Genomic DNA, 26547 nt, shown 5'->3' on the forward strand with positions numbered 1-26547 from the left:
GCCAGTCATCTCAGCCAGTGTCATATAGTCCATCACTTTCATCTGCCATTCTTCCAGAGTGGGTAGATCTTGTGTCTTCCAATACTGTTTAGCCTGTGCTATTGGGTGACAGAGAGAAGGCGGAACTGCACAACACCTACTTTGCCTCTGTCTTCATCCAAAAGGAAAGTGGCGCCTAACCTGGTAAATCATGCAGCACAATAAATAACACAATAAATCATGCAAGGAGGGAGATGAAGCCCAAGATAGGAAAAGAGCCCAAGATAGGAAAGGGAACACCTAGCTGCTTTAAATGAACTCAAATCTTCAGGACCTGATGAGCTTCACCCAAGGGTACTAAAGAAGCTTGCAGATATCATCTCAGAGCATCTGTTTATAAACTTTGTGAACTCTTGGAGAGCAGGTGAAGTCCCTGCAGACTGGAGGCGGACAAATGTTGTTTCCATCTTTAAAAGGGGTGTGGGAGAGCAACAAAAAGTTCAGTGGTTCTCAGAGTGTGTGGCATACCCAAACTAACAAAATGAATTTCAGCAGGGACAAATGTAAGGTTCTACACTAAGGAAGGAATAAGAAGCTGTGCAAATATAAGATGGGGGACACCTGTGAATAGGATCTAGGGGTCTTAATAGACCACAAGCTGAACACAAGTCAGCAGAGTGATGCAGCAGCAAAAAAAAAAGCTAATGCTATTTTAGGCTGCATCAGCAGAAGTATGGTGTCCCCATCCTACTAGTCCTGTTCTGTTCTGCCTTGGTCCATTCTGCCTTGGAGTCTGTCGAGTTCTGGGCACTACAATTTAATAAGGACATTTACAAGCTGGAATGTGCAGGGAAGGGTATCCAAGATAATAATGGGTCTGGAAACAGACTTATGAGGAATGGTTGGTGGAACTGGGTATGTTTAGTCTGGTAAAAAGGACACTGCGAGGAGATAAGATAGCCATCTTCAAATATCGTAAGGGGCTATCACATGGAAGGTGGATCAAACTTGTTTTCTTCTGCTCTGGAGGGTAGGACCCAAACTAATGGATTCAAGTTACAAGAAAGGAGATTCTGACTAAAGATCAGAAAAAAAAATTATTGACAGTAAGAGCTGTCTGACAGTGGAACAGACTCCCACAATAGGGGGTGGACTCTCCTTGCTTGAAGGTTTTAAAGCAGAGGTTGAATTCATGTGTGATCTGGTGGAGATACCTGCATTGCAGGGAGTTGGATTAGATGACCCTCAGAGTTCCTTCCAATGCTACAGTTCTATGCTTCTAATCCAGAAGCTTTTAAATGAATGGATGAGGGCATATAAGCAATCACAGAACCTGCAGTCCAGTCCTGAGCTGTTAATACCTGCCTTGCACTCTGAACTGAGGCTGCTTTCTGCGTGATGAAGCTTCCCAAGAGTAAACCTCCATCAGCGCATTCCATGAAGATTATCCTGCAAACTAATGCCTTCCACTCCTATTGTGCAAAAGTAAGATGTGTGACCAAACAAAGTTGTGACCTTCAGTTGAAGTGGGATACTTGCCTTGTTTGAACTGGTTCTTGTATTGTCCCTGAAGAGGCTGGCCAGACGAAGGCTGTTTTCTGCAGGAATTAGCTTTAAGTACAGATGTTTAAGTACAGCTGCGTGCAAGGATGATCAGGATTTTTCAGCTCCATCAAACGAATTTAGGCATCTGGATGACAAGATCCTTGTCACCTTTTCCTTCCTCCATTCACCTGCTTATACTACTTCCATTTGCTGCCTTCCATGCATCCCCTAAGGGACGCGGGTGGCGCTGTGGGTTAAACCACAGAGCCTAGGACTTGCCGATCAGAAGGTCGGCGGTTCAAATCCCCGCGATGGGGTGAGCTCCCGTTGCTCGGTCCCTGCTCCTGCCAACCTAGCAGTTCGAAAGCACGTCAAAGTGCAAGTAGATAAATAGGTACCGCTCCGACGGGAAGGTAAATGGCATTTCCGTGCGCTGCTCTGGCTCACCAGAAGCAGCTCAGTCATGCTCCACGTGACCCGGAAGCTGTACGCCTGCTCCCTCGGCCAATAAAGCAAGATGAGCGCCGCAACCCCAGAGTCAACCACGACTGGACCTAATGGTCAGGGGTCCCTTTACCTTTACCTATGTATCCCCTAGACCTGGAATATAACTAGAACTCACCAGGTTAAGACTCTCTCCCACCTCCCACAATCTTTCTCTGTTGCATCCTTGTGTTTGTTTGCTGGTTGTAATCACAGAAGAATTGACCCTTTCTTTACCTCTGTTCCTCCATCAAGCTGTAATCTCTCCTTTCGTTTTTGTCTTCCATTATTTAGATTTTTAATGCTCTCTGGGCAGGGATACTGGTTCTTCACAGGGGCAGGGAGAAAAGGGAGGCTTTCTTATTTGTGTTGGGTCAATTCCTTCTGTCCTGATGAATGTGATGTGCCTTGTTTTAAGGCCTTTTAATCTTTCTAGCTGCTGGCTGTACTGTTACCTGCCATATAAAAGCCACCTTGTTTGCTGCCTCCCATCTAATTCAGAAATCAAACTCTGCCTCATCCTGCCTCAAGTTGTCTCAGTTTACAAGCCTTCATAGAACTTCCTCATCTATTATTAGTAGACAGACCTGCATTAAGAAACTGCTTGTTCTGGAAGATGAGTAACTGAGCTCTCAGATACTCTTATTCCAGAGCCCTGAATCTCCCATCCCTGAGTGGATGAGCTTTCTTTTTTACTTGTGCTACACAATATGCTTTCTACTGAGTAGATTTGAATGAACGATGCTTGCAGAGGTTCAGTACCAGAGCTGCCAAACATGCAAATATGAGGCCTTTGTTTGGCCTGTTGAAAAGTGGGCTTGTTTAATCAGGAATGGTTTTATTCTTATTGTTATTGCTGTAATATTTATTTGATGTTTTACCTGCCTTTTTACTATCAGGTCCCACGGCAGGTTACAAGTGATCAAAAAGTCAGTAATATATAAAATTAAAAAGACTTTAAAACAAATTGCACTTAACAGGCGTAGGTTGGGTACCAAAAATATATATCTTAGATGTCAAAGGCCAATGTAAAGAAGTGTGTTTTCAGAATACAGCAGAAACTGTATAATGAAAGTGTCAGGCGCACCTCTGTGGGTAAGGAATTCCACAATGTAGGAGTTGCCTCTTCTGGGCCACCACCATTCCAAACCTCTGAGGGTGATTGAACGTCCAAGATCTGCTGATGTTAACATCCAAGAGGGTCTGTAGGGAAAGAGGCAGTCTTTCAAATATTTGGGGCCTAAGTCATTTAAAGCTTTGAACACTAATGTGAGCACCTTGGATTGGGCCTTGAACTGGCAACCAACTATATTAGCCCTACTGGGCATCTACATGCACCTGTGTTTTCAAGTGGTGGATACAGTAAGCTCTTTGGCCCCTGTTCATGTTGAACCGCAAGGCTGCTCCATTTGCTCAAGATACAGGTCATAGATAAGTAGTGATGGCTCTCTTCCACATTGGGTTGTTAAGAGTTGGTTTAAGATGCCAAGTTGAAATTAGATCAGATCTAAAACCACTCATTGCACACTTTCATTGACTTGCGTAGGATTTGCCCCCATACGGCACATATTGTGGTATAATCATTCTTTTACATTTCCCCTTCCAGGGAACCGATTCTAAAGACCTTCTGTCCCAGGATAACAGAGCGATATAGCCTTGCCTTGAGAGTGTCTGGCACTTATCTAGGTCACATTTCATTAGAGTTAAATTACATAGAGGTAAGAAGATCAGGCATTAATGCACCTGAATCTTCTGCAAGCTGCGCTGGTCCTCTGACTTAAACTCACTTTGTAATGTGGGATTCCAGGTTTCATCCTCAGCTGGCTGATGCAACTCAGTTCTCTGACATGTGGAAATAAAAGGCCAACTTTGTTCATGTTTGTTCCCCAAACGAGCTTTTTATTTCTTACAAAGGGCTAATGTGATAAAGTGACTTAAGAGACACTGCTAAGAACCTAAGAAACCCTGAGCTGTAAAAGAATCTGCCTTGTGCTTCTTTTCCACCTAGCCCAGTTTCACACACACACACACACACACACCCCAACTGGCACAGGATTCTCTGGGTTTCTCGGAGAAAGTGATTTTTCTTATCGCTTACTACTGAGCCCTTCAGGTAGAACTAGGGTGGGCATGTAGAGAATTGCAATCTTCTCTGAATATGTACTAGTATGTATAATCAGCCTTGTACAATGTGGTTATAATGGTTATAATGCATCCTTCCCCAACCTCTGTCCCTTCATATCAGCCTCACTTTGCATGGCCAACGGTCAGGGAAGATTTTCTTTCTTTCTGAAAATAATGATATACCACTATTGATAAAATAAAATCAAGAGTAGTTTGCTACAGTTATGCATAAAACCACACAGTAAAAAAACATAGAAAATGTTAAAATAAAAAATCAACCAACTAATATGGAAAGATGTTGTTGTTGTTTAGTCGTTTAATCGTGTCTGACTCTTCGTGACCCCATGGACCAGAGCACACCAGGCACTCCTTCCACTGCCTCCCGCAGTTTGGTCAAACTCATGCTGGTAGCTTCGAGAACACTGTCCAACCATCTCGTCCTCTGTCGTCCCCTTCTCCTTGTGCCCTCCATCTTTCCCAACATCAGGGTCTTTTCCAGGGAGTCTTCTCTTCTCATGAGGTGGCCAAAGTATTGGAGCCTCAGCTTCAGGATCTGTCCTTCCAGTGAGCACTCAGGGCTGATTTCCTTCAGAATGGATCGGTTGGATCTTCTTGCAGTCCATGGGACTCTCAAGAGTCTCCTCCAACACCATAATTCAAAAGCATCCATTCTTTGGGAATCAGCCTTCTTTATGGTCCAGCTCTCACTTCCATACATCACTACTGGGAAAACCATGGCTTTAACTATACGGACCTTTGTTGGCAAGGTGATGTCTCTGCTTTTTAAGATGCTGTCTAGGTTTGCCATCGCCTTTCTCCCAAGGAGCAGGCGTCTTTTAATTTCGTGACTGCTGTCACCTTCTGCAGTGATCATGGAGCCCAAGAAAGTAAAATCTCTCACTGCCTCCATTTCTTCCCCTTCTATTTGCCAGGAGGTGATGGGCCCAGTGGCCATGATCTTTGGTTTTTTTTGGAAAGATGTACAGTTCTCTCAATTGCCTGTATAAGCCTGATGCATACATTAGAAAAGTTTGCAGCAGGTGTTGAAAAGCAGACACAACGCCTGCTGAATCTCTGCTGGCAAAGTATTCCACAACACTGGACCGATGATACTAAGGACTCTGGTATAGTGATACCTTTGGTTACAAACTTAATTTGTTCCGGAGGTCCATTCTTAACCTGAAACCGTTCTTAACCTGAGGTACCACTTTAGCTAATGGGGCCTGCTAAGTTGTGTCTCTTACTTTGCAGAAGTACGTTGGGCAGTTGGCACATGTTTTGTCCAGCTGTTTCGTAGTCCAACTTTCTGTTTCCAAAAGTGGTTGACTACGATCACTTATTGCTTGCCCTCGTCATCTGAAAATTGGAGGAATAATGTCTCTGAATATGGAGGCTTTATGATGTACTAGTTTGACTAACACTTTTTAAAAGCCATCTAAGGCAGAAGCAATCATTACCTCTTCTAGTAAATATTTCCATATTTTAATTAGAGAGAAGTTTGCCTCACTCCACACCCAAACAAGGGCTTTAATGTGGATCAGATCTCAGAGTCAATGGTTGCTTAATTCTGGCGCTCAGATCATATAGCTGAAAACATAACTACATAATCAGGTATTTAGAATCTTCTGTTTATTTTTCCATTGTAATTTTGCTAATTCCTCCATTGCACTGTGTGAGCACAGCAAAGGTAGAAATGGTAATTAGTAAGGGGAAAACATGACTGTTCCGTAGAAGTTGAGTGTGGTGATATTTATGTGTGCTTGAGCCACTTAACAAGATGTGTTAATATAGTAATTAGATGAACAACTAAGTGGGCAGGTGGCCATGCTATTATGTTGCAGCAGAAACCTTGATGGTGCATTGAAGACACAGATTCCCCCCCCCCACCAACCCAGGTGGATTAGAGTGCTGTTCATCAAATCCAATAATTTTTATTTAAGATACTTATATCCAGCCTTTCAGGGCAAAACCCTCCAAAGGCAGCTTATAAAATTTAATTAGCTACATATACCAAACAGGTATATGCGCATTCAAATAATTTTGCAGTATAATCTTCCTTTTATGCACCTATCTGTGATCCATACTTCCCCTGCCCAACAAAATTGCCCCCATGCCATATACCAAGGACAGTCAGCATGCTGCCCTCCACATGCTTTGGACTTGAACTCCCATCAGCCCCAGGCGGCATGGCCAGTGGTCAGGGATTATGGGAGTTGTTGTCCACAACATTTGGAAGGGCATCATGTTGTGTACGCCTTCCTTATGTCTCTCCGCCCTGCGCACCAACCATCCCACCTTGGACGGTCTGAAGTCTTAGTCTGTACAACTTTCATTCTAATAATAGAAAGGTTTCAGAATTACAAGCAGTACATCATGTCAGGTGTGGTTGTCATCTTTTTGTCCTGTTCCCTAAAGATTTTCACATCTGTGTGGCAGGCTGTCGTTCAGCAGGTGTGGATCTGTACCAAGGCGTGACGGAGAGGTACCTGGCTTATTCCTTTCCTGTTAATGAGCCCGGACTTCCTCTTCTTCACCCTGTTCTGCCTTTATAGAATCAGCAGGAAGAAGGAAGGTGGCAAACCCAGAATTGGCCACTTAATATGGGGCTCCCTACCTTCCACCCTGCCGTTCCCAATGGGTACCAGCCGCCAGTGTTTAAAGAATGAGAACAGGGATTGTTACGATGGGGTTTCCTTGCAGAACTTGCCTGGTAACACCAGAGTTCGTAGCTTATATTTTCTCTTTCTCTGTTGAGGAGGTGGAGCTGATGCATTTGCTTCCTGATTTAACAGGTGTTTGGTATGTTTAAGCTGAGCGTGACCTATGAACTGTAGCTTAAGGAGGAAGGGCAGTGAGCACATGCGTTAGTGAGTGGGTGAGGGTAAATAAGCTTTGAATCTCCTTACGGTTCTAAATGTTAGGGGAACATGGTTAAATTGTACTTTTTTCACTTTTCAAGTGCCTCTGAAGAGTGGTTATGCTTGACACATACGTCAGAAGACATCTCAGTAGATTAGACTTTTTGAGAGAGGGAGAGGAAGGATGGGGTGGCAAATGTTTGCTAAAGCCTGTTCCTTAACCCACTGCAGTGTCTGTTTGCAGACAGTTTCGCACACAATATATTTTGTCTAGGATATCTTATTGAAAACAGCTGGTGCACAGCTGTACGTTGTATTAACAAACATTGTACGTTCAAGATGTTGGAGGTAAGAGTTCTGAGTTGCTGCATGGAGTGCATATTAAGTGGCTTTAAACTGGCATCGACCCCACACAGCTTTGCACCCACATTCACTCACTTACCGCAGTCCTTGGCAAGAATCTGTGTCAGACTCATGCCTCTCAACTTGGCACATACTGTGCAGTGAAACTGGGTCCTTAAGGATAAAGAAGGAAAGACAAAGAACTTTTTGTTGGAGCACAGTAGTATAGGCGATTGAGTTTGTTGCAAGTGCTACTTAGATGTCTGGCCAGTTTTGATAGCATTAAATCCATTTAGCAATGGCAGATGGAAGCAGCTTTCTCAAAGCTCTGGTTTCTCAAACACTGGTTTTAAGTCTGTGTTATGCATCCCTGTTTCATTATATATATATTTTCCTGTGAGGTGAAACTAGGCACTATTCTCCCTTTTGGTGAGCCAAGCAAACCATACAATTCATGAAATGCCTTTAAAATATTATTTTATTATTTTATATGCCACTTGATGCGAAAATAGGCTTCCTGTGGTTTGCAACATATGAAGAACTGTTCCACTAGCGTTAAAATATAAACATCCATTCAGTACAAACCTCAAAATGCACAATGAAACAATCCAGCCACTAAAACAGGAGTATCTTCAAAACAGGTGCAAAGAGTTCCTGTTTAGTAGTTTTTGAATTCACAAAATTCGTCTAGCTCCCTTGCAGCTCTTAAAACATGCAGCCATGATTATAAGCCAAGTGGTTGCTGTTTCCTTTAAAATGCTGTTTTTTCCCTACAGGGGCTGGAGAGAATCTGGAAAATACCATGGCAGCCTTTCGCCAGTGAGTATCACGATTTTTATCATCAGTATTTGCTTACACAGAGAGTTGGCACATGTGCATCTCTAGTGGTACAGTGGGCCTGGCTGTTAACCAGAACGCTGGTGGTTTGAGTCCACCCAGGGATGGCTGTGGGCAGGGTTCCTGCACTGCAGAGGGTTGGACTAGATGACCCCCGGGGTCTCTTCCAACTCTACAGTTCTATGCTTCTATGACTTGTTTACACAGCCAGTTGTTCTTGGACAATAGCACTTGGATTAGCTTCAGTCCAATCTATTCCAGTATTTGAGAGCTAATCAGCAGAGACCCCCTGAGGCTCTTGTCTTGCTTATAAATTATCTCCATAAAAATGTTCAGGTTAGGCAATAGGCTTATTCATTTGACCTTTCCCTGAGCTACAGAAATGTGGGTGGCATTCCTCATTTCCTGCAGGTGGCATTCCACATTCCCTGCATGCATTCGGTTTCCTTTGAAGGATCTGTGTGTCTGAAATACTTTAGCGTTTCCTTTCATGTGTCAACAAGAGCTGCTGTTTGCAGAGGACATAATGTCATCCTCCCTTCTATTAACTTCTCTTGAGAAAGGAAGCCATCCAGCACGTGGGGTTGGCTTTTCCAGGTCAGGGAGGCAGGTTTAAGCTGGAGGAGAGGCTTCTCCCTTCAACTCCCCACCTACTTTCCAAGCTATCTTTTCACTTTTGTAGTGGCAGACTGATGTCTTGTGGGCTCTGTGTTGTCAAGGTGTCTCCTTCCTTCCACAAGCAAAACAGATGAGAGAGAGGATTCTCTTGCTTTCCTGGCCAGCTTCCATCTGTAGTGGGAGGGCCCTCCAAAAAAAAAAAAAGAGTAATAGCTGTAAATCTAGGAACCCCTAGAACAGATTTAGAGGGCATGCAGGGAAAGAGGAAGACCAGTTGCACAAACACGAACCTTTGCATCGACGGAACACATTAATTGAATTCCAGCCAATGGATTTTCTCTTTAGTATTTTGGAAAGTAATACATGATGGAGGGAATACTGGTATGCAAGTTGTGGCTTGCCCAAGATTGCTTGCTTAAGAATAACAAATTTGAGAGTAGAACCCAGGAGAAAAGTCTCTGTTTCCTTCAAACCAAAACATAAAACTGCCTTCCAGTGCCGGCTTTTCAACAGAGCTGAAGCCCTGAACACAGAAGGTCACTGTTGTGAAAGTTAGTTTAATACGTTTGTGTTACTTCTTGGCCTTGAGGCTGGGAATGCCGTGCAGAAGTTTGCCGTGTTCTTTAAAAGCTTTCCTATGGGGGCCTTCTGGCCACATGGATACACATTGGAAAAAAGCTACAGCAGAGGGCAGTGAGAAGAGGCACCTGTTCAGTAGGCTAAAGTTATCAGATGTTCCTTGCAGTCTGCTGCAAGGGTCACAGAGAAATAAAGGTCAGTGTATTTCCTATTTGCCACCGAGAGCTTTGGCTTCTGAAACAAAATAAATCCAGGGTGGGTGGGTGTATATCTGCACCTGCAATTAAATATATGAATGTCAAAGCTTGTATTTCATAGACAATATCCCTGGATTAATGAACCTTTTAGTAAGAGGACACCCAGCCTTTCAACAGAGGTGCAACAAGTGGCTGCAGTCTGGGGCAGGGGAAAGTGATCCATGCAAGCTTGATTGTGGCAGAGTCAGACCTGCGTGGCAACCAGCCCTCTCCCTAGTACTGGGCTAATGGTTGCCTAATATCCCAATGCTTTTAGAGGCAAAACACACAGGGCACACAGACTGCATATGTTCTATAGCACATACTAATCAGATGATGGGGACAGACTGCTGCCAGCAGATCAGTGTGGTGTGTGTCCTGATTTGAGCAAGGGCTGAAGAATCAGCAGAATTGGCGCTGTGATGTGGAATCCCTAGAGGTACAAAGTGATTAAAAAATATTCATCTATGCAGATCAGGGACTCAGGTGCACGTCTCCAGGGACTACAATCTCCTTTTGCCAAGAAGAACAGACGCCATGAAAAGCAAACACATTCAGTTATCACATTTGAAAGAGGTGTACTGAAATCAAGCTTGGAACCGCAGTGGGTCTTGCGGCAGCTTGAAGGCTAGCAAATATATTGTGGCATAAGCTGTAGTGGGCCATAGTCCCCTTCAGCAGATGCATTAAGTGTAAGCCTAAATTGCCATGGTGCACCAAAACCAAACGCAGTTAAACCTGCAGTTAAACATATCTCTCCCATATCAGTCTCTACAGCCACAGCAGGCGCTGTAACTCTCCAGCAGTTTGACTTCACCCCCGAAGGCACACTCTTCCACTGTATCCCAAGACAGATGGATGCCAACAACAGCAATCACTGAGTTGGCAGTCCAGTGTGGTGCAGTGGTTAGAGTGCTGCACTAAGTCTTGGATGACCAGGGTTCAAGTCCCCACTCAGTGGGTGACCTTGGGACGGTCAGTCAAGCTCAGTCTAGCCTACCTCCTCACAGGGTTGTTGTAAGGAGAATATGAGGAGAGGGTGAGTATATATACCACCTGGAACTCATTGGGATGTGGATGGCGCTGTGGTCTAAACCCCTTTTGGGCTTGCCAATCAGAATGTCAGCAGTTCAAATCCGCACTACAGGATGAGCTCCCATTGCTCTGTCCCAGCTTCTGCCAACCTAGCAGTTCGAAAGCATACCAGTGCAAGTAGATAAATAGGTACCACTGCGGCGGGAAGGTAAATGGCGTTTATATGAGATCTGGGACTCGTCATGGTCCTCCGTATGCCAGTAGTAGTATAGCCATGCTGGCCACATGACCTGGAAAGCTGTCTGTGGACAAACGCCATCTCTCTTGGCCTGAAAAGCAAGATGAGCACTGCACCCCATAGTCACCTTTGCCTGGACTTAACCAACCAGGGTCCTTTACCTTATCATTTGAGGAAATGCAGGATGGAAATGGGATAAATGAAATAAACTCCAGTGCTTAAAAACTTGCACCAACTGCCCATATGTTGCCAGGTCAGATTCAGTGTCCTTGTATAGTGGAACCTTGGTTTTCGAACATAATCCAGAAGTCCGTTCGACTTCCAAAACGTTAAAAAACCGAGGATCAAAGAGCTGTCAGCAAGTTCAGTGGGGAAAAATGAGAAATGTTCGGCAGCCGAGACATGTGAAAACCAAGGTTTGACTGTATTAGTTTATAAGGCCCATAATAACTTTGGTCCAGGATATCTTAAGGGCCATCTGGATCCTCAGCATTCCTGTTGGTCATCCCTCATGGCTCAGATGCATGGCTCTTAACTGCTAGAAGTCCCAGGGCTGTTTTGCAACCTACACACTCTCCAGTAAATTCATTAAAGTTGCTAGATATTACTTTAAGACTACCTTGAAATGTGTGGGCTGTGGATTTCAGCATTAATTTCAGAATCAATAACGTGTTGGATTTGCCTCCCCCCTCCCTCGCATCCAATTACTCTTTGCAAAATGGCAAATTACTACAGATTTCTCAGTGGGGAACCAGAAGGAACCACACATTCCTTCTTTGTGAGGGAGTTGTGATTATATCCCAGGAATTGATTCAGGTTTTTTAAGTCTTTCTTTGTACTTAGTAGTATTATCACAGCTAGTACTGTACACTTTCTTCCAAAGTGCTAGGCATTGTCAGAATTTTCCTAGCTTGAACAAGGCTGTTGAAAAGGGCCACGGGCAATTCTAATCTCCATGGCAGCTAAACGTGATGGTTTTAACACAACAAAGTTTCCCCTCTTCTCTTTAGCTCTGCTAAAGCAGACCTTGGAAGGAGGTTCTTTGGATTTCATACAGATTGTGGTGAAGACTGGCTTTATTTAAATAATGAAGTGTCAGGGTGTGCCTTTCTAATTGCTTGCGAACTCTCTTGCTTTTGGTAAATTGTTGGCTATTATTTTTGGCATTTCAGTTCCCTCTGAACCCTACAATCCCCTCTTCCTGCCATATGTATTTATTAGTATTGGTAGTATTAATTGCATTTGCAAGCCACCTTCCCCCTGAAAAGCTCAAGGTGGCGTACCTGCTTCTCCCCTTCATTTAATCCCCACAACAGCCCTGTGAGGTAGCTTAGGCCGAGAGGCAGTGACTGGCCCAAGGTCACCCAGTGAGTTTGGTAGTAGATTGGGGATTTTCAACCCTGGTCTCCCAGGTCCTAGTCCAGCACTCAAGCCACTGCACCACACTGGTTTGCCAACTCAGGATTACACTCAATGGATTGTGGGCCCGCAAAAGTTTATGCCATAATAAATTTCTTAGCCTTTAAGGTGCCACAAGGCTCTTTGTGGTTTTACCATGTGCACTTTTCTCACATTCAATAGCAACTGTGCTTCCTTTCCTTTGGGGTCTGTTCTTCATTGGAGATGGAGGTTGCTGTCACTGGATCTGTGTCCCTGAACCTCATAGATGAAACTGGGAAGAGTATTCTTTATTACTTTCTACCTCTAGGGATTCCGCAGCACAGAACCAATTTTGGTGGCTCTTCAAGCCCTCGTTCAAATCAGAACATGCTCCCTGCGAAGCCACCAGCCGAGATAAGCGTTTAGAGTCTTCCATAGGTTTATTGTGTTGTGTTTGGGCCACGAATGCAAGAGTTTAACATTACACAACAACTTCGTTTAATTAAGCACTCAACCAAGATAGTCAAGGGAGCTATCGTCTTCTTGGGCTGGGTGGCTTCAGTGCTCCCTTTACGGTTCTGAGGCAGGAGCTCATTAGTGCCTTTATTGGGACCTGTGGGAAACAAAGTGAAGACTTTGGTCAGTCAGATGTTTTGCACAAACACAGTGTCTCAAATGAAGGCGAGACTCCAGGGTGCAAAGTTTTCCCTGTTTGCATACTTTGTCTGACGTGCGTAGAACATTGTAGTGTTGATGCTTATCAGCCACTACACCACACTGGTTACCAGAGTGGTTTAGCAGCATTTTTTAAAAAAAGAAAGGTTTGTCAGCATTTTTAAAAACAGCTCTATCACACCAAGCATGTATGGGTCTGATTTCAACAAGCTAGCCAGCGCATTGACCCTTTTAGCTTACTTCTTGCACTTTTATCCTGCCTTCTAAGCAGCTCAGAGTGGCGTGCTTGGGGTTTATCCCCATACATCCTCACAGCAGCCCTGTCGGGGCAGGCTAGGTTGAACGGGAAGATACTGTGACTGCCTTAGGGTCACCCAGCAAGGAGAGATTTAGCCTTGATGTAGCACTCCTGATCGCTGATGCCAAGCAGTGCATCTTGTATGCCTTATTTATCGGTGGAAAATAAACTATTCAGAACCCTTGTTTCAAGTCTTTGGAGAACCAGTATGTAAATGGTCAGTAGCTATTGGTGCATCACATTTTCCTACTAATTCTGAGGCTGGTGTGAAAAAAAGTTTCCCCCACCCCTCCACTAGCATGCAATCTACAGTGGTACCTTGGGTTACAGATGCTTCAGGTTACAGACGCTTCATGCTACAGACTCCACTAACCCAGAAATAGTACCTCGGGTTAAGAACTTTGCTTCAGGATGAGAACAGAAATCACGCTCTGGTGGCGTGGTGGCAGCAGGAGGCTCCATTAGCTAAAGTGGTACCTCAGGTTTCAGAATGAATTAAGTTCTTAACCTGAGGTACCACTGTAATGTCAAGAAGTGGGGCACAGTGAATATATATATATATATATATATATATATGCAGGTTTTGGTGTCTTCGGGTGTCTTCCCGTGTAAGAGTCGGGGTGTCTGGGCGACGTTTCGACGAGGTCTCACTCGTCATCTTCAGGCTGGTGCTTTCGGCTTCTTGTTACTGGAACAGAGCAGAATCTGGTGTTTGAGTTCCTATAAATACTGTTGAGGGGTGTGGTGTATAGCCTCCAACGTTCTGGGCAGAGAGGAAGTTCACTTCCTCTGGGCAGAGAGGAAGCCCAGAACGTTGGAGGCTATACACCACACCCCTCAACAGTATTTATAGGAACTCAAACACCAGATTCTGCTCTGTTCCAGTAACAAGAAGCCGAAAGCACCAGCCTGAAGATGACGAGTGAGACCTCGTCGAAACGTCGCCCAGACACCCCGACTCTTACACGGGAAGACACCCGAAGACACCAAAACCTGCATTCCTGTACCCGTGAAAATCTACGAAAGCATATATATATATATATTCCTGGAGGCTTAAAAAAAGCTTTTGCATTCTGCTTTTCTCTACCTTTCAGAATTGTCAGAAATATCAAAGTGTGTGTCATTATGTTAAAATCCACCCACTGAAACCGTTTAAAAAAAATATGTGGCAGACACAGCAGGGCTTCAGGAGAGGCTGGAGGAGCATCTTTGGTTTCAAACAACAGCAGCCCGCTGCATTGCAGATCCTACATCATTCACAGGCCACGGACAGAGAGAAATACTCTCTGCTGAATTAATTCTAATGCACAGGACTGTTGGAGAATAATGGATAAAAAGTTAGGTTACTGTGGCCCCTGGTGGCAGAAAGATGTACCACAGCCTGAATAAAAATGTCCCATGATGTGCTAAGCCAGGGCTCCATGACATTTTCAGCCAGATCTGGAAATTTTAAGCAAGTGCTGTAGGCATCACCCCCTCTGGCTATTTCTCTAGCCCTTGGACAGCCCCCTGCTATGAGGGAAGCATGTGCCCGTGTACACTTTTGCTTTCTGTAGGGATCTGGGTTAAAGTGAGATCCAGAGGAATTAAACAGACCCTGGAAAAGAACATAGAGGTGAGAGAGGAAGTGGGAAAGAGCATCACTCTTTCAGCCTCCTCTTTCAGCTCCATGTACTTTTTGAGGGAGGAAAAGGTAGCGGCCCTCACCACATCATGACCGAGGGGGCAGTGGGCGGGAGGCTTGGAGGCTTTGCAGGCACCACTGCACCCATGGGTGTCTCGCTGACAACCCCTAGGTTATGCAGATGTCTAGAGAACTGAGGCAGTCTCCCTCTTTAGGGAATTTTTTTTAATATTTCATGTTTTATTATGGTTTTATATAAGTTGCAAGCCCCCCAGAATGGCTGGGGTAACCCATTCAGATGGGTGGGGCACAAATAATCAATCACCCATCTGTGTCTATCTAAACATTCAATTTGTGCAGGTGGCCTAAGAGTTGCAGTTGTACATTTTGAGGCTGAAAAGCTCCCTGCACTGTGGTTTAAAAGGAGAAAGGAAAGGACTCATTTGGATGGATTTTCCCCCTAAATTGATTTTTGAATTCTGAATTTATTGTTATTCACGTTTTATACTGTATTTTATGCTGTTTTTTGTTGCATCAATTAAGTGTTTTAAATTTGTTGTTAGCCGCCCTGAGCCCTGTTTTCTGAACCGGGAAGGGTGGGGTATAAATAAAATTATTATTATTATTATTATTATTCATAATTATTCATAATTATTATTATCATTTCCACTCTCTGGTAGCACTTGTGCAGTATATAACAATAAAATGCTCGCATTGTACTCTGCAAGACTTGTAGAGCTATATAGCATAGAGAAGGGGGCGGGAAGAGAAATGAGATATTTCTCTTCTCTTTCTCTCTCCTCTCCTGAAACGCCTCCCTTGCCTGTCAGGCCTGAACAGGATCTCAGGGTTCCTGCTCCAGTCTGGCTGGAGCTCTGTTCTGCCTCAGAACTGCAGGCGACATGGACCTACGGTGGGGCTGAAACCTAAGCTGCGTATTTTTTAAAGGTTCAGGATACTTCTCTCCATGCTGCCACACACACACCCCTAAAATAAATAAAATAAGCTCAAGTTTGCTTTCTGCCTTCAGTGCAGTTGACGTTGGGACTGATATGCTGGAACTTGACTGCCACTTGACGAAGGATGAGCAAGTTGTCGTGTCTCATGACGAGAATCTGAAACGGTCGACCGGGGTCGATGTCAATATATCAGACCTCGAATACTCGGTAAGTTGAAATAAGCACCCTCTTCTTTCCTCCACTGCTTAATTTCCCAACTGGGTGCACTCCATAGGTCATCAAACTCCAACTCCCTGCAGTCTGGGGTTGGTTTGTTTACACAATTTATATGCTACTGAATTGATGGCAAAACTCGATGCTGTTTGCATACAAATCATGGGACTCCTAGTACAAAAGGTCTAGAAGGCTGCCTGTAAGACTTAGAAAACAGTTAATAATGTGCTTAAGTATTCTAAATATAGAAAAATGGTGCAGAAGGTCATATCCGCAGTCCTGCAGATCTCCCCTGCTGAGGCTTGCAGCTTGCTGAAGTAGCTAAGAAGGCTGGTAATGGAAATGCCCATTTGAAAAACTCACATCAGGCTCTGATATTATAAAACGCAACACAGTGGTGGGGAACCTCTGGCCCAGGGGTCAAATGTGACCCTCTGGCTCCCTCTGTCTAGCCTTCTGAACTCTCCATACCCCTTCCCTGGCCTCAGATATTTTTGCCTGGCTGCAATGTTGATCATGCCTCTTGCTTTTCTGGATGGAGAGTAGAGAGGGGTGTGTGAAAATGTGTGTGGAAAACTAGCCTACTGTACAAAAGTAAGATCTGCGTTAGTAGCTCTGCTCACTTTTGCCTCTGGCTGCACCACCAGTTGGCATGTGGCCCTTGGAAGGTTCCCTGAAGGGAACCTGGCCCTCAGGCTACGAAAGGTTCCCTACCCCTGATTTAATGGGAAAGCAAATGTGGGGTTCCTTCAGTGGTGGAAATGGATTGTACGTTTTTCTGGAGCTCCATAACAGTAACACTGGTATTTCTTGTCTCCCTGGATGCTCTGCAGTGGTCTCCTGATTTCAGGATCTTTCTGTTGTGCTTCCTCTTAAGCTGATTGGCTGAGGCGCAGAGGGCTCCCAGCACTCAGCTGAGCAAGGCCCCATGCTCTTCCTCCAGGAAAAAAACACTGTATTTAACTGATTAGTTCTTCTATTTAAAAGTCAATTTCTAGCCTAATCTTCTGCAAATTTGTTTGTGTATGTTTAATAACATTTCCCCCCTCATCCTCGCCGCGGGATCACATTCACCCGGTGCTATACCAGCTGCACTGGCTCCCGGTGGCGTACAGGATCAGGTTTATGGTGCTGGTTTTAACCTTTAAAGCCCTCCACGGCCTAGGACCCTCGTACCTCTCCTGGTATGTCCCACGGAGGACCTTACGGTCTTCAAACAAAAACACCTTGGAGGTCCCGGGCCACAGGGAGGTTAGGCTGGCCTCAACCAGAGGCAGGGCTTTTTCGGCTGTGGCCCCGATGTGGTGGAATGCTCTGTCACAAGAAATTAGGGCCCTGCGGGACTTGACATCTTTCCGCAGGGCCTGTAAGACAGAGCTGTTCCACCAGGCCTTTGGCCAAGGCACAGTCTGACCCCCCCCCTTTGGTAATCCTCACAGAACTCTAGCCCAATGGTTGCCCTTAATTTGATTTTAACTGATTTTAGAATGAATTGATTTTAGAATACTGTGTTACTTTTATTGTTGTTAGCCACTCTGAGCCCGGCTTCAGCTGGGGAGGGCAGGATATAAATAAAATTATTATTATTATTATTATTATTATTATTATTATTATTATTATTATTTACTTCCTTCAGAATAAGACCAAAAATTCTTTCTCTGCAAAGATTACTCTTGTTCCTGTGACTTAGAAATAAATTCCAGATAACTCTTCCCTAGATATTTCTTTCCAGAGCACCTGATGTGTAAGGTCTGAGAGGTTGAAACAAGGCTGTCTCTGGGTGATGATGATGATGATGATGATGATGCTCAATCAGTTTGTGTAAAGGCATCTGTGTGAAGTAAACACATCCATGTCTTTTTTTTATTTATTTATTTAAAGGAACTCCCACCGTACCTCTGCAGATTGGATGTAACATTCCAGAAAGGTAATATTTGGAAGACCTTACCACTTTTGAATTTATTTATTTATTTATTTATTTTTTGTTCATGGCATTGTTGGGTTTCTGTACCTGAACTTTATGTCATTGGAAGTTGCTGCCAGCCAGTGTAGGCAGTGCTGAGCTGGGTGGACCCGGTGGTGTGACAGCCGCTTCATATGTTAACCCAGCAGCAAATCAGCTTTGTTGCCATGTAACATGTGAAACAACTCTAGCTCTCCCCATTACAAATGATGGCAGCCTGCGAGTGTCCCCAGCAGCAACCAAATTCTGCTTGTGTCCATCAGAGTGCCATTGCGAAGGGGAAGACAAGCGCATCCCTCTCCTGAAAGAGGTATTTGAGGACTTCCCCCACACTCCTGTCAACATAGACATCAAAGTGAACAATGACGTACTGATTAAAAAGGTGAGACCCCACCCCACCCCAGTCTGGTTCCAATCGAAAGTCCATTTGTGCATTTCATCAAACTGGGAGAACATTGACTGACCCTGGTCCTGCTAGCTAGGGATGATGGGAGTTGTAGTCCAGTAACAGCTGGAGACCGAAGTTTGGGAAACCCTCATCTAGAGAAATAATACGATGACTTGAGGACTGAGAAATAACATTAAAGAAACTGCCCCATTGTGTAATTGCCACAAACAAAAAAAACAGCAGCCCCTCTGTGTTCATATTGATCTCAGGTCTCAGAGTTGGTGAGCCTTTACAAGCGAGAACATCTGACCGTTTGGGGCAACGTCAGTCATGAGATAGTTGAAAAGTGTCACAAAGAGGTAAGCGGCCAGCATTTCATCCTGATAAATTTTCTCCTGTCCTTCCTCAAGGCCACGTACAGAGTTATTCCTCCTCCCACCTTGCATTTTATCCTCACAACAACTCTGTGAGGTAGGGTGGGCTGAGAGAGATTGTGAGTGCCCCAAAATTGCCCACTGAAATCCGTGGCTGAAAGGGGATTTAAAACTAGGACTCCTGCTCAGATGCTCTAGCAACTTTTAATACTACACATACTTTTAATACTACACAACCTTGGGGCCATGTGGTAAAGGTTGGGTTGTAAATGCGCCAAATGTACTGGCCTTAAAGGTAAAGGGACCCCTGACCATTAGGTCCAGTTGTGACCGACTCTGGGGTTGCGGCGCTCATCTCGCTTTATTGGCCTAGGGAGCTTCCAGGTACAGCTTCCGGGTCATGTAGCCAGCATGACTAAGCCGCTTCTGGCGAACCAAAGCAGCGCACGGAAACACTGTTTACCTTCCCGCCAGAGCGGTCCCTATTTATCTACTTGCACTTTGACGTGCTTTCGAACTGCTAGGTTGGCAGGAGCAGGGACCGAGCAACGGGAGCTCACCCCATCACGGGGATTCGAACCGCCAACCTTCTGATTGGCAAGTCCTAGGCTCTGTGGTTTAACCCACAGTGCCACCTGCGTCCTTGTACTGGCCTTAGTTGTGCATTAAACCTGCTGTGTTTGTGCCTTATTTTATCTCTCACTTTCTATTTCTCCAGAACGCCCACATCCCTATCCTCTTCTGCTTGCGACGTGTCCTGCTCCTCCTCGGCCTGTTCTATACTGGCCTTCTGCCTTTCTTTCCCATCCTGGAGGAGTTCTTGGAGATTCCTATGCCTTCCATCATTCTCAAGTAAGTAAGTTGCTTGCTTTGCGGTGGTGCTAGCAGCACAGCGGAGCGGAGCTCACCTGGCTCCTCAGAGCTCTTGCAGAAACAGAAGGAAGCTGCCTTAAAACAAGTCAAATGATTTGACTTCTCTAGGCCAGTGTTGCCTACTCTGAAGAAAAGGTTGTGGAGTTTGGGATTTTTTAGTTTAGAGAAAAGGCAAGTAAAAGGAATTTTATGAAATTCCTACCCTTGTTCTGTGGTGTCTCTCAGAAGTCTTTGGTTGCTTTTTTATTTAATAAGAAAAAGAAACACTCAATTCTTATGATCTGTGCATAAATCAGGCACATTTATTTCTGTTGCTTTTACAGAATTACACCATTCAGTTCTTAATGCTTGAGTAATTTAGTTTTTCTACTTGTAAACTGTTTAAAGACCTATTTTTTGCTTACGAGTTACATAATGAACTGCTGTTATTACTCTGTATAAGCTAATTTCTTGTTAAGCACAGAAGGGGCAAGAAGCTAACACAAAGGTTTGCTCCCAGCTTTTGGGGGGAAATCTCATTCATCCACCCTTGACTTCTGAGAGAGAAGGGCTAGAAACCCGTATAGGGCTGTGGGTGTGCTCCTTGCACCAGCAGGGATGCTAGTAAAAGGGATCCGGGGTTCTCTGTATGTTTTTGAAAGGGTGGTTCTTGCATTCCAATTTCCTACATTTTTCATGTTGAAACTGTGTTGCAACAGGGCCTTGTGGCCTTTCTCAGGCTCTGAGTGCATCTTCCAAGCCGCTTGGCATTGAAGCCCAACAAGCTCGATATTTGTGCTACACTCAGCGTGGAACAACACGAGCCCTCCTGGGACTGCTGCTGTCACCGAGACCATTGTGATCCCTTTTCTGTTTTCCCAGTTGCTATCAGCATGTATTAAAATGGCAGTCCTGTAAACAGAAGTTATTCTCTTCTCTTCTTAGGTTGAAAGAATCAGAGAAGATCTCAAGGAGCCAGCGGTTTACCATATGGCTTACTGACGCGTAAGGCTACCTTTTCTCCTCAGCCCTTTGCCATAGTGCCATCATTCTCCTCTAGAGCAGAAGCCTCACCCCTCGCCCCGAATGCAGTGCTTCAAAAGGAGTAACACCTCTGAGGGCCTGTTTTCAAACGTTATCTCCAACTCTTCCCCTGATCCCACTACTCTTGCTGCTTGGGCTTCCCAGTGCTTCCCACAGCTCTATATCCCAAATGGTCAGGCTCTTTGCATAATATCATATCATTGTTGTTGTTTAGTCGTTTAGTCGTGTCCGACTCTTCGTGACCCCATGGACCAGAGCACGCCAGGCACTTCTGTCCTCCACTGCCTCCCGCAGTTTGATCAAACTCATGCTAGTAGCTTCAAGAACACCATCCAACCATCTCATTCTCTGTCGTCCCCTTCTCCTTGTGCCCTCCATCTGGGTTTCCCCAGCCACTCTGGGCGGCTTCCAACAAAGATTAAAAATCCATTAAAATGTCACACATTAAAAACTTCCCTGAACAGGGCTGCCTTCAGATGTCTTTTAAAGATAGGATAGCTGCTTATTTCCTTCACATCTGATGGGAGGGTGTTCCACAGGGCGGGTGCCACTACCGAGAAGGCCCTCTGCCTGGTTCTCTGTAACCTCACTTCTCGCAGTGAGGGAACCACCAGAAGGCCCTCGGCGCTGGACCTCATATCAGGCATTAGGCATATTCAAGTCTCCCGTGAGCCCAGAACACCCACCTCTGAATTTTTCAGTGCCTCCCTCCAGCTAGCCTCCACTGGTGGGTTATTCTTTCTTTTTGCTGCATCTCGACATCCTCTGGTACCTGTGCAGAGGTCTTGTAGAATTACCTGACCCCTCCTTCCCAAGGTGGTTGCCTGTTTGTTGCTCTAGCCTTGCTACCTCCCAGTTAGCAGGCACAGCCAGACATGCCACAGGGGCATATCCTGCTGATAATGTACAAAGTGCTGCTTTGGGGAGGAGCCAAAACTCAGTGGCAGAGGACATGTTTTTCAGGCAGAGAATCTCAGTTCCACCCCCTTTGAAGGATCAGGAAGCAGGTGTGAGAAAGATGCTGCTTCGCCTGGTGAACCTCTCCCAGTCAGAGTAGACAAAGCTGGGCTTAAACACACCTGAGGCCTGGTAGATAATAAAGCCCATCCTGTTTACACATACTTTTAAAATCATCAGATTACAGCTGCATTCAGACAACACTTTATTCCATCTTCCCAATGTTTCCTTACTGGTCAATTTCTACCTTCTATGTGATCTTTCACACATTGGAAAAGCCGCTTCAGGAAATCTAGTGGAATCTAGCGGAGGCTTGGCACTCATTTCTGTATTAATTTGTTGCGGGGGGGACGGACAGATCTGTTTGCAGCCTCATAAACCTGAGAATTCATGTTGTAATTTTACATGCTGACATTTGGGGCAGTATTCCAGCTGCATGCAATTCCAGCATGCACTTCTCTCCCGCCGTTTAAAATTTAGCAGAACGTGGCAATTTTATCAATCAAAGAGCCACAGTTCCATAACTCAACAGGTGCCTCGGTTTGAAAGGAACATTAGAAGACATAACAGTGCTAGCGTAATAGCCAGTAAAACTAACACAATAACCCGCATGTCTAAGTGCAGCTTGTTTTGCATTAATTTGTTGGATGCCTGGAGTGCTAGTTTAGTGGAAAGGGAGGTATAGCTGCACACACACACACACACACACACACACACACACACACACTGGTACCTCAGGTTAAGTTCTTAATTCGTTCCGGAGGTCCGTTCTTAACCTGAAACTGTTCTTAATCTGAAGCACCACTTTAGCTAATGGGGCCTCCTGCTGCTGCCGCGCCGCCAGAGCACGATTTCTGTTCTCATCCTGAAGCAAAGTTCTTAACCCGAAGCACTATTTCTGGGATAACAGAGTCTGTAACCTGAAGCGTATGTAACCCGAGGTACCAATGTATATATATGTATGTATATGTATATACCACACCTTTGATAGACATGTCAATGATCTTACTATCCTGTCGTTGCAGATTGTTAATGAGGAAAGCATTATTTGACCACCTCACTGCTCGAGGAATTCAGGTACAGTGTAACACAGATCTTCTGAAATTTTGTTTGGGAGCTGCTCTGTTCTGTTCCCATCTCCAACTAACCTCAGAAAAGTGTGACGTAAACAACACATTAAAGAACTTGGCATGTGTTAAGTGGGATCCCACATAGTTCACACAAGTGCTACATTGACTCCGACCTCCGCTCAACCTGTAGCCAGGGTGGGGAGCCTTTTTGCCTCCTTGGGCCATATCGGGATCAGCCTTGAGTGCTGAATTTGACAGCTGGGTGGCGCCTTCCACCTGTCAGTCACTTGATGTCACATTGGAACTTCAAAGCACCTTGCAAAGTACTGCTAAGAGGAAGTTTTTCCCCCTCCCATTTTAGCAGGAGATTCTGTGCGAACCCCTTCCTTACTGGATCTCCTTACTGCATGGAATCCTGCCAAACTGAGCACAATTTAACCCCTGCTCATCAGCTGATAGGAAGAAGTTGAATCCTGCTCAGTTTGGCTGTGCACCCCTGTTCCCTGTGATAGGAGCACACCCACTTTCCCACCCATCAGATGACTTTTCAAGCAGGGAGGCATGGGGGACATGGCCTGGCACGCCCAAAAATTGACCTCTGCTCACCAGAGGTCTCCCACCCCTGCTTTCTGGGATTCTAAGGAAAGCCAGTACAGACATCCTCTTTCTGATGTGCTCCTGATGCTTCGAAAGTGACTTATCTGATGCCAAAAGATACTTAACTCCTTCTGACTGACCTAGTACCTGAGCAAGTGACCTCCAGCTCACATTATACTAGCTTTGATCAGCCTGTATTCACAGCCACCACAGAGCATGCCTGTACACTGGAGATCATGCTTCTGGTCCTCGTGACAGGAGGGCTGGCTGTTGTTTTTCAACTTACGGAAAACATGGATGGGGGAAGCATTGCTTGACCTTCTCACCTCTGGACAAGCTTTATGCTTCATGCTCGTGTCTTGATCCTCCGGTCTTTCTTCTTCTTCCCTCCCCCCCACCCAAAAGCCGAGGGCAAAGGGAAAGACGCTTGTAGAAATCAACATGCTTTTTTATTCCCCAGCATCTCCCCTTGGGGCTAGGAAATGCTGCCTCCCAGGAGAGCTGCATCCACTCAGTGTGGACAATACTGAGCTAGTTGGAACATTGGTCTGGCTCAGCAGAAAGCAGTTCTCTGTGTTTTTACCTTATTATAAATGTTAACTATATTTGAGTTGTTTTTAATTCTCCTTTTCCACCGTCTTTTATTTGGGTGTGTGTGTGTGTGTGAGAGAGAGAGAGAGAGAGAGAGAAAGAAAGAGAAAGAGAGAACCACTTAGAGGTTTACAATCAGGCAGTATATGAATTCTGTTAAATAAAAATTAAAAAGTGGGTGACAAGACTAATGAAGGATGAATGTTAGCAAATGCCAGCATTCCTGCTTAGGTTTAGTTTCAGCTGAGGCTTTAGCCCATGGATAGGCAAATTAAGGCCCAGGGGCCGGATCCGGACCAGTCGCCTCCTAAATTCAGCCTGCGGACAGTCCGGGAATCAGTGTGTTTTTACATGAGTAGAATGTGTCCTTTTATTTAAAATGCATCTCTGGGTTATTTGTGGGGCCTGCCAGGTGTTTTTACATGAGTAGAATGTGTCCTTTTATTTAAAATGCATCTCTTGGTTATTTGTGGGGCACAGGAATTCGTTCATATTTTTTTCCCCAAAATCTAGTCCGGCCCCCCACAAGGTCTGAGGGACAGTGGACCAGCCCCCTGCTGAAAAAGTTTGCTGACCCCTGTGACTTAGCCAAAAGCAGCCATAGGCAAAAGTTGTATTGGGAGGCATTATCAGTCACACATCCATTGTGTGCCTTCTCTCCCTCCAGGTGTATATCTGGGTCCTCAACGAAGACGAAGAGTACCAGCGAGCGTTCGATTTGGGCGCGACGGGCGTGATGACGGATTACCCCACGAAGCTGAAGAACTTTTTGCACACCTACACGCCTGGGCAGCAGAAAGACAAGGAAGGGTAGTTCTTGCAAAGAGGAAGGGGGGAGAGTACACGATCCCCGGACAGCGCCAAGCCAAGGAGGAGCAGCGGCAGCACACACCCCCCCCAACACACCGGCACCCTCCTGCCTGAACTTTTCAGTGACATGCGCTCACCCGACAATGAGACGTAGACGCAGCTGGGTTTTATTACCTCATTCTTAAGTCATTACACCTCTTAGAGATTGCACACAGCTATATTTATTTTAAATTGTAAGCGGCATAGTTGTTATGTAAATAGCTTGATGGGCGGGCGTTGCACCCTGGTCCGACGAGACGTCTCTAGGAAGGAACCTGCCGACAGGGCGATTCCTAGAGGTGGTAGGTGTAACTTAACCGTATTCGTTGCTAGCTCAGATTCCACCAAGTTTGCACATTGGAAAACATTCCAGCGGGACACTTTTTTAAAAATAATAATAATAACAATAATTTTACTTTGTTGCCTACTCTGTGTAAAATGTTCTTAGTGGACTGGCTGACGCGGCCGTAATTGTCACGTTTTCTTAGTGAGGCAGAAAGAGGAAAAGAAGAAAGAGCTGGAAAAACGGACAAGCTGGACTTTACGCTCTGCTAAAAGCCCCTGTCTGACATCCATGTTTTATTTGCTGAGGACAACTTTGAAGAGGGGGTGATGAACTGTTCCCCGGTGGCTACTCCCCCACCACCCAAATCCGGTAGGCTGCTTCAAGCGCTGTTTGACGGCAGACACTCTTTGCTCCATGCGCCATTCCTGCCTCTTGAGCAGGCTATCTGGCCACAGCAAATCTTGGCCAGGGAACGGCCAGTCCTCTAGCATAACTCATGAAAGTTAGCCTTCTTTTATGGTGTGTGTGTGTGTGTGTGTGTGTGTGTGTGTCCGTCCAACAGCGAACCCTAAAACTAGCAATAGTGCTGTTTGTATCAATGTAGGGATGTCTTGGCCAGTTTGTTGTACGTACTGCCATGTTTTTTTTAGCCTGAAGCATTTTTGGGAAGGGCTCGCACTGCAGTCATTGAGTGGGAGCAGAAGACATATAATAGTAAGATGCGACACCACTTTTCAGGGGCTGACGGTATCAAAAGCTGCAACCTTTTTTCCCACCTGGCCTGAATTCAGAATGTAGAATAATTCTTGTAGATTCCAGGCTCACCTGCCTCAATAGTCATAAGCCTAGTAGCACATGCCACATTTTGAACCAAGAGGCTGAAATTCCCAAAACAAAGCCTCTCTAATTGACTGGCATATGTAGAAAGAGGTCTCTGCACTTTGTACCACTGTTGGGACACTGTTGCCTCCCCAGGAGAAGTCTGGTTTAAGAATTCCTGGAGTAAGTGCTGAGTGCAAGGAAAAGTCTTAACTTCGCCTCTGCAAGTGCGCTTTGGTTAACTGAGCTGGTCTCCACTCCCACGCACAAGGATGTCTTCTGACCTACTGACACCTGGAGAAAATAGCATCACGTTTACTTTAAAATAAGTCAATAAGTTTTAAATATAAGGGGGTGGCAAGCCACAGAAGAAAGGTATGGAAAACCAGAGCAGTTCAAGACCTAGACCTAGGTTCAAATATCCGCTTGATTAAAATAAAAAGTAGCTGGGATAGTTTAGAGCAGTCACAATCTCTCAGCCTAACCTACCTCACAGGGCAGTTATGAGGATAACAGGGTATTTTTTAAAAAAAACAACAACAATGGCACTGTAGACCACCCTGAATTCTTTGGAGGGATTTGATACAAACTGTGACTTTAAAAGGCCTTTAAAGTGTAAGAGTTGAAACTGTAGCATGTATATTCCGAAGTACACTTCTGTGTCGCCTCTCCTAAATTTAGCTTAAACTGTACTGTGAGGGACGTAGCGGTCTCTGAATCAGCGAATTAAAAAA

At 45.1% G+C, this 26547-nt stretch overlaps 1 protein-coding gene across 1 annotated transcript in view; it reads left to right on the plus strand.

Moving 5' to 3' along the window:
* Positions 1-25123, plus strand: part of GDPD1 (glycerophosphodiester phosphodiesterase domain containing 1) — a 28518-nt gene extending 3395 nt beyond the window's left edge. The window contains exons 2-10 of the mRNA XM_082201924.1: positions 8108-8150; positions 15882-16017; positions 17905-17950; positions 18250-18368; positions 18644-18733; positions 19467-19600; positions 20546-20605; positions 22627-22678; positions 24527-25123. Coding sequence (XP_082058050.1) covers positions 8108-8150; positions 15882-16017; positions 17905-17950; positions 18250-18368; positions 18644-18733; positions 19467-19600; positions 20546-20605; positions 22627-22678; positions 24527-24673 — 827 coding nt within the window. The 3' untranslated portion in view covers positions 24674-25123. The remainder of the gene's footprint in view (positions 1-8107; positions 8151-15881; positions 16018-17904; positions 17951-18249; positions 18369-18643; positions 18734-19466; positions 19601-20545; positions 20606-22626; positions 22679-24526) is intronic.
* Positions 25124-26547: the final 1424 nt, after the last annotated feature.

The sequence above is a fragment of the Podarcis vaucheri genome (assembly GCF_965113315.1).
Source record: "Podarcis vaucheri genome assembly, chromosome: 15".
Taxonomy (NCBI): domain Eukaryota; kingdom Metazoa; phylum Chordata; class Lepidosauria; order Squamata; family Lacertidae; genus Podarcis; species Podarcis vaucheri.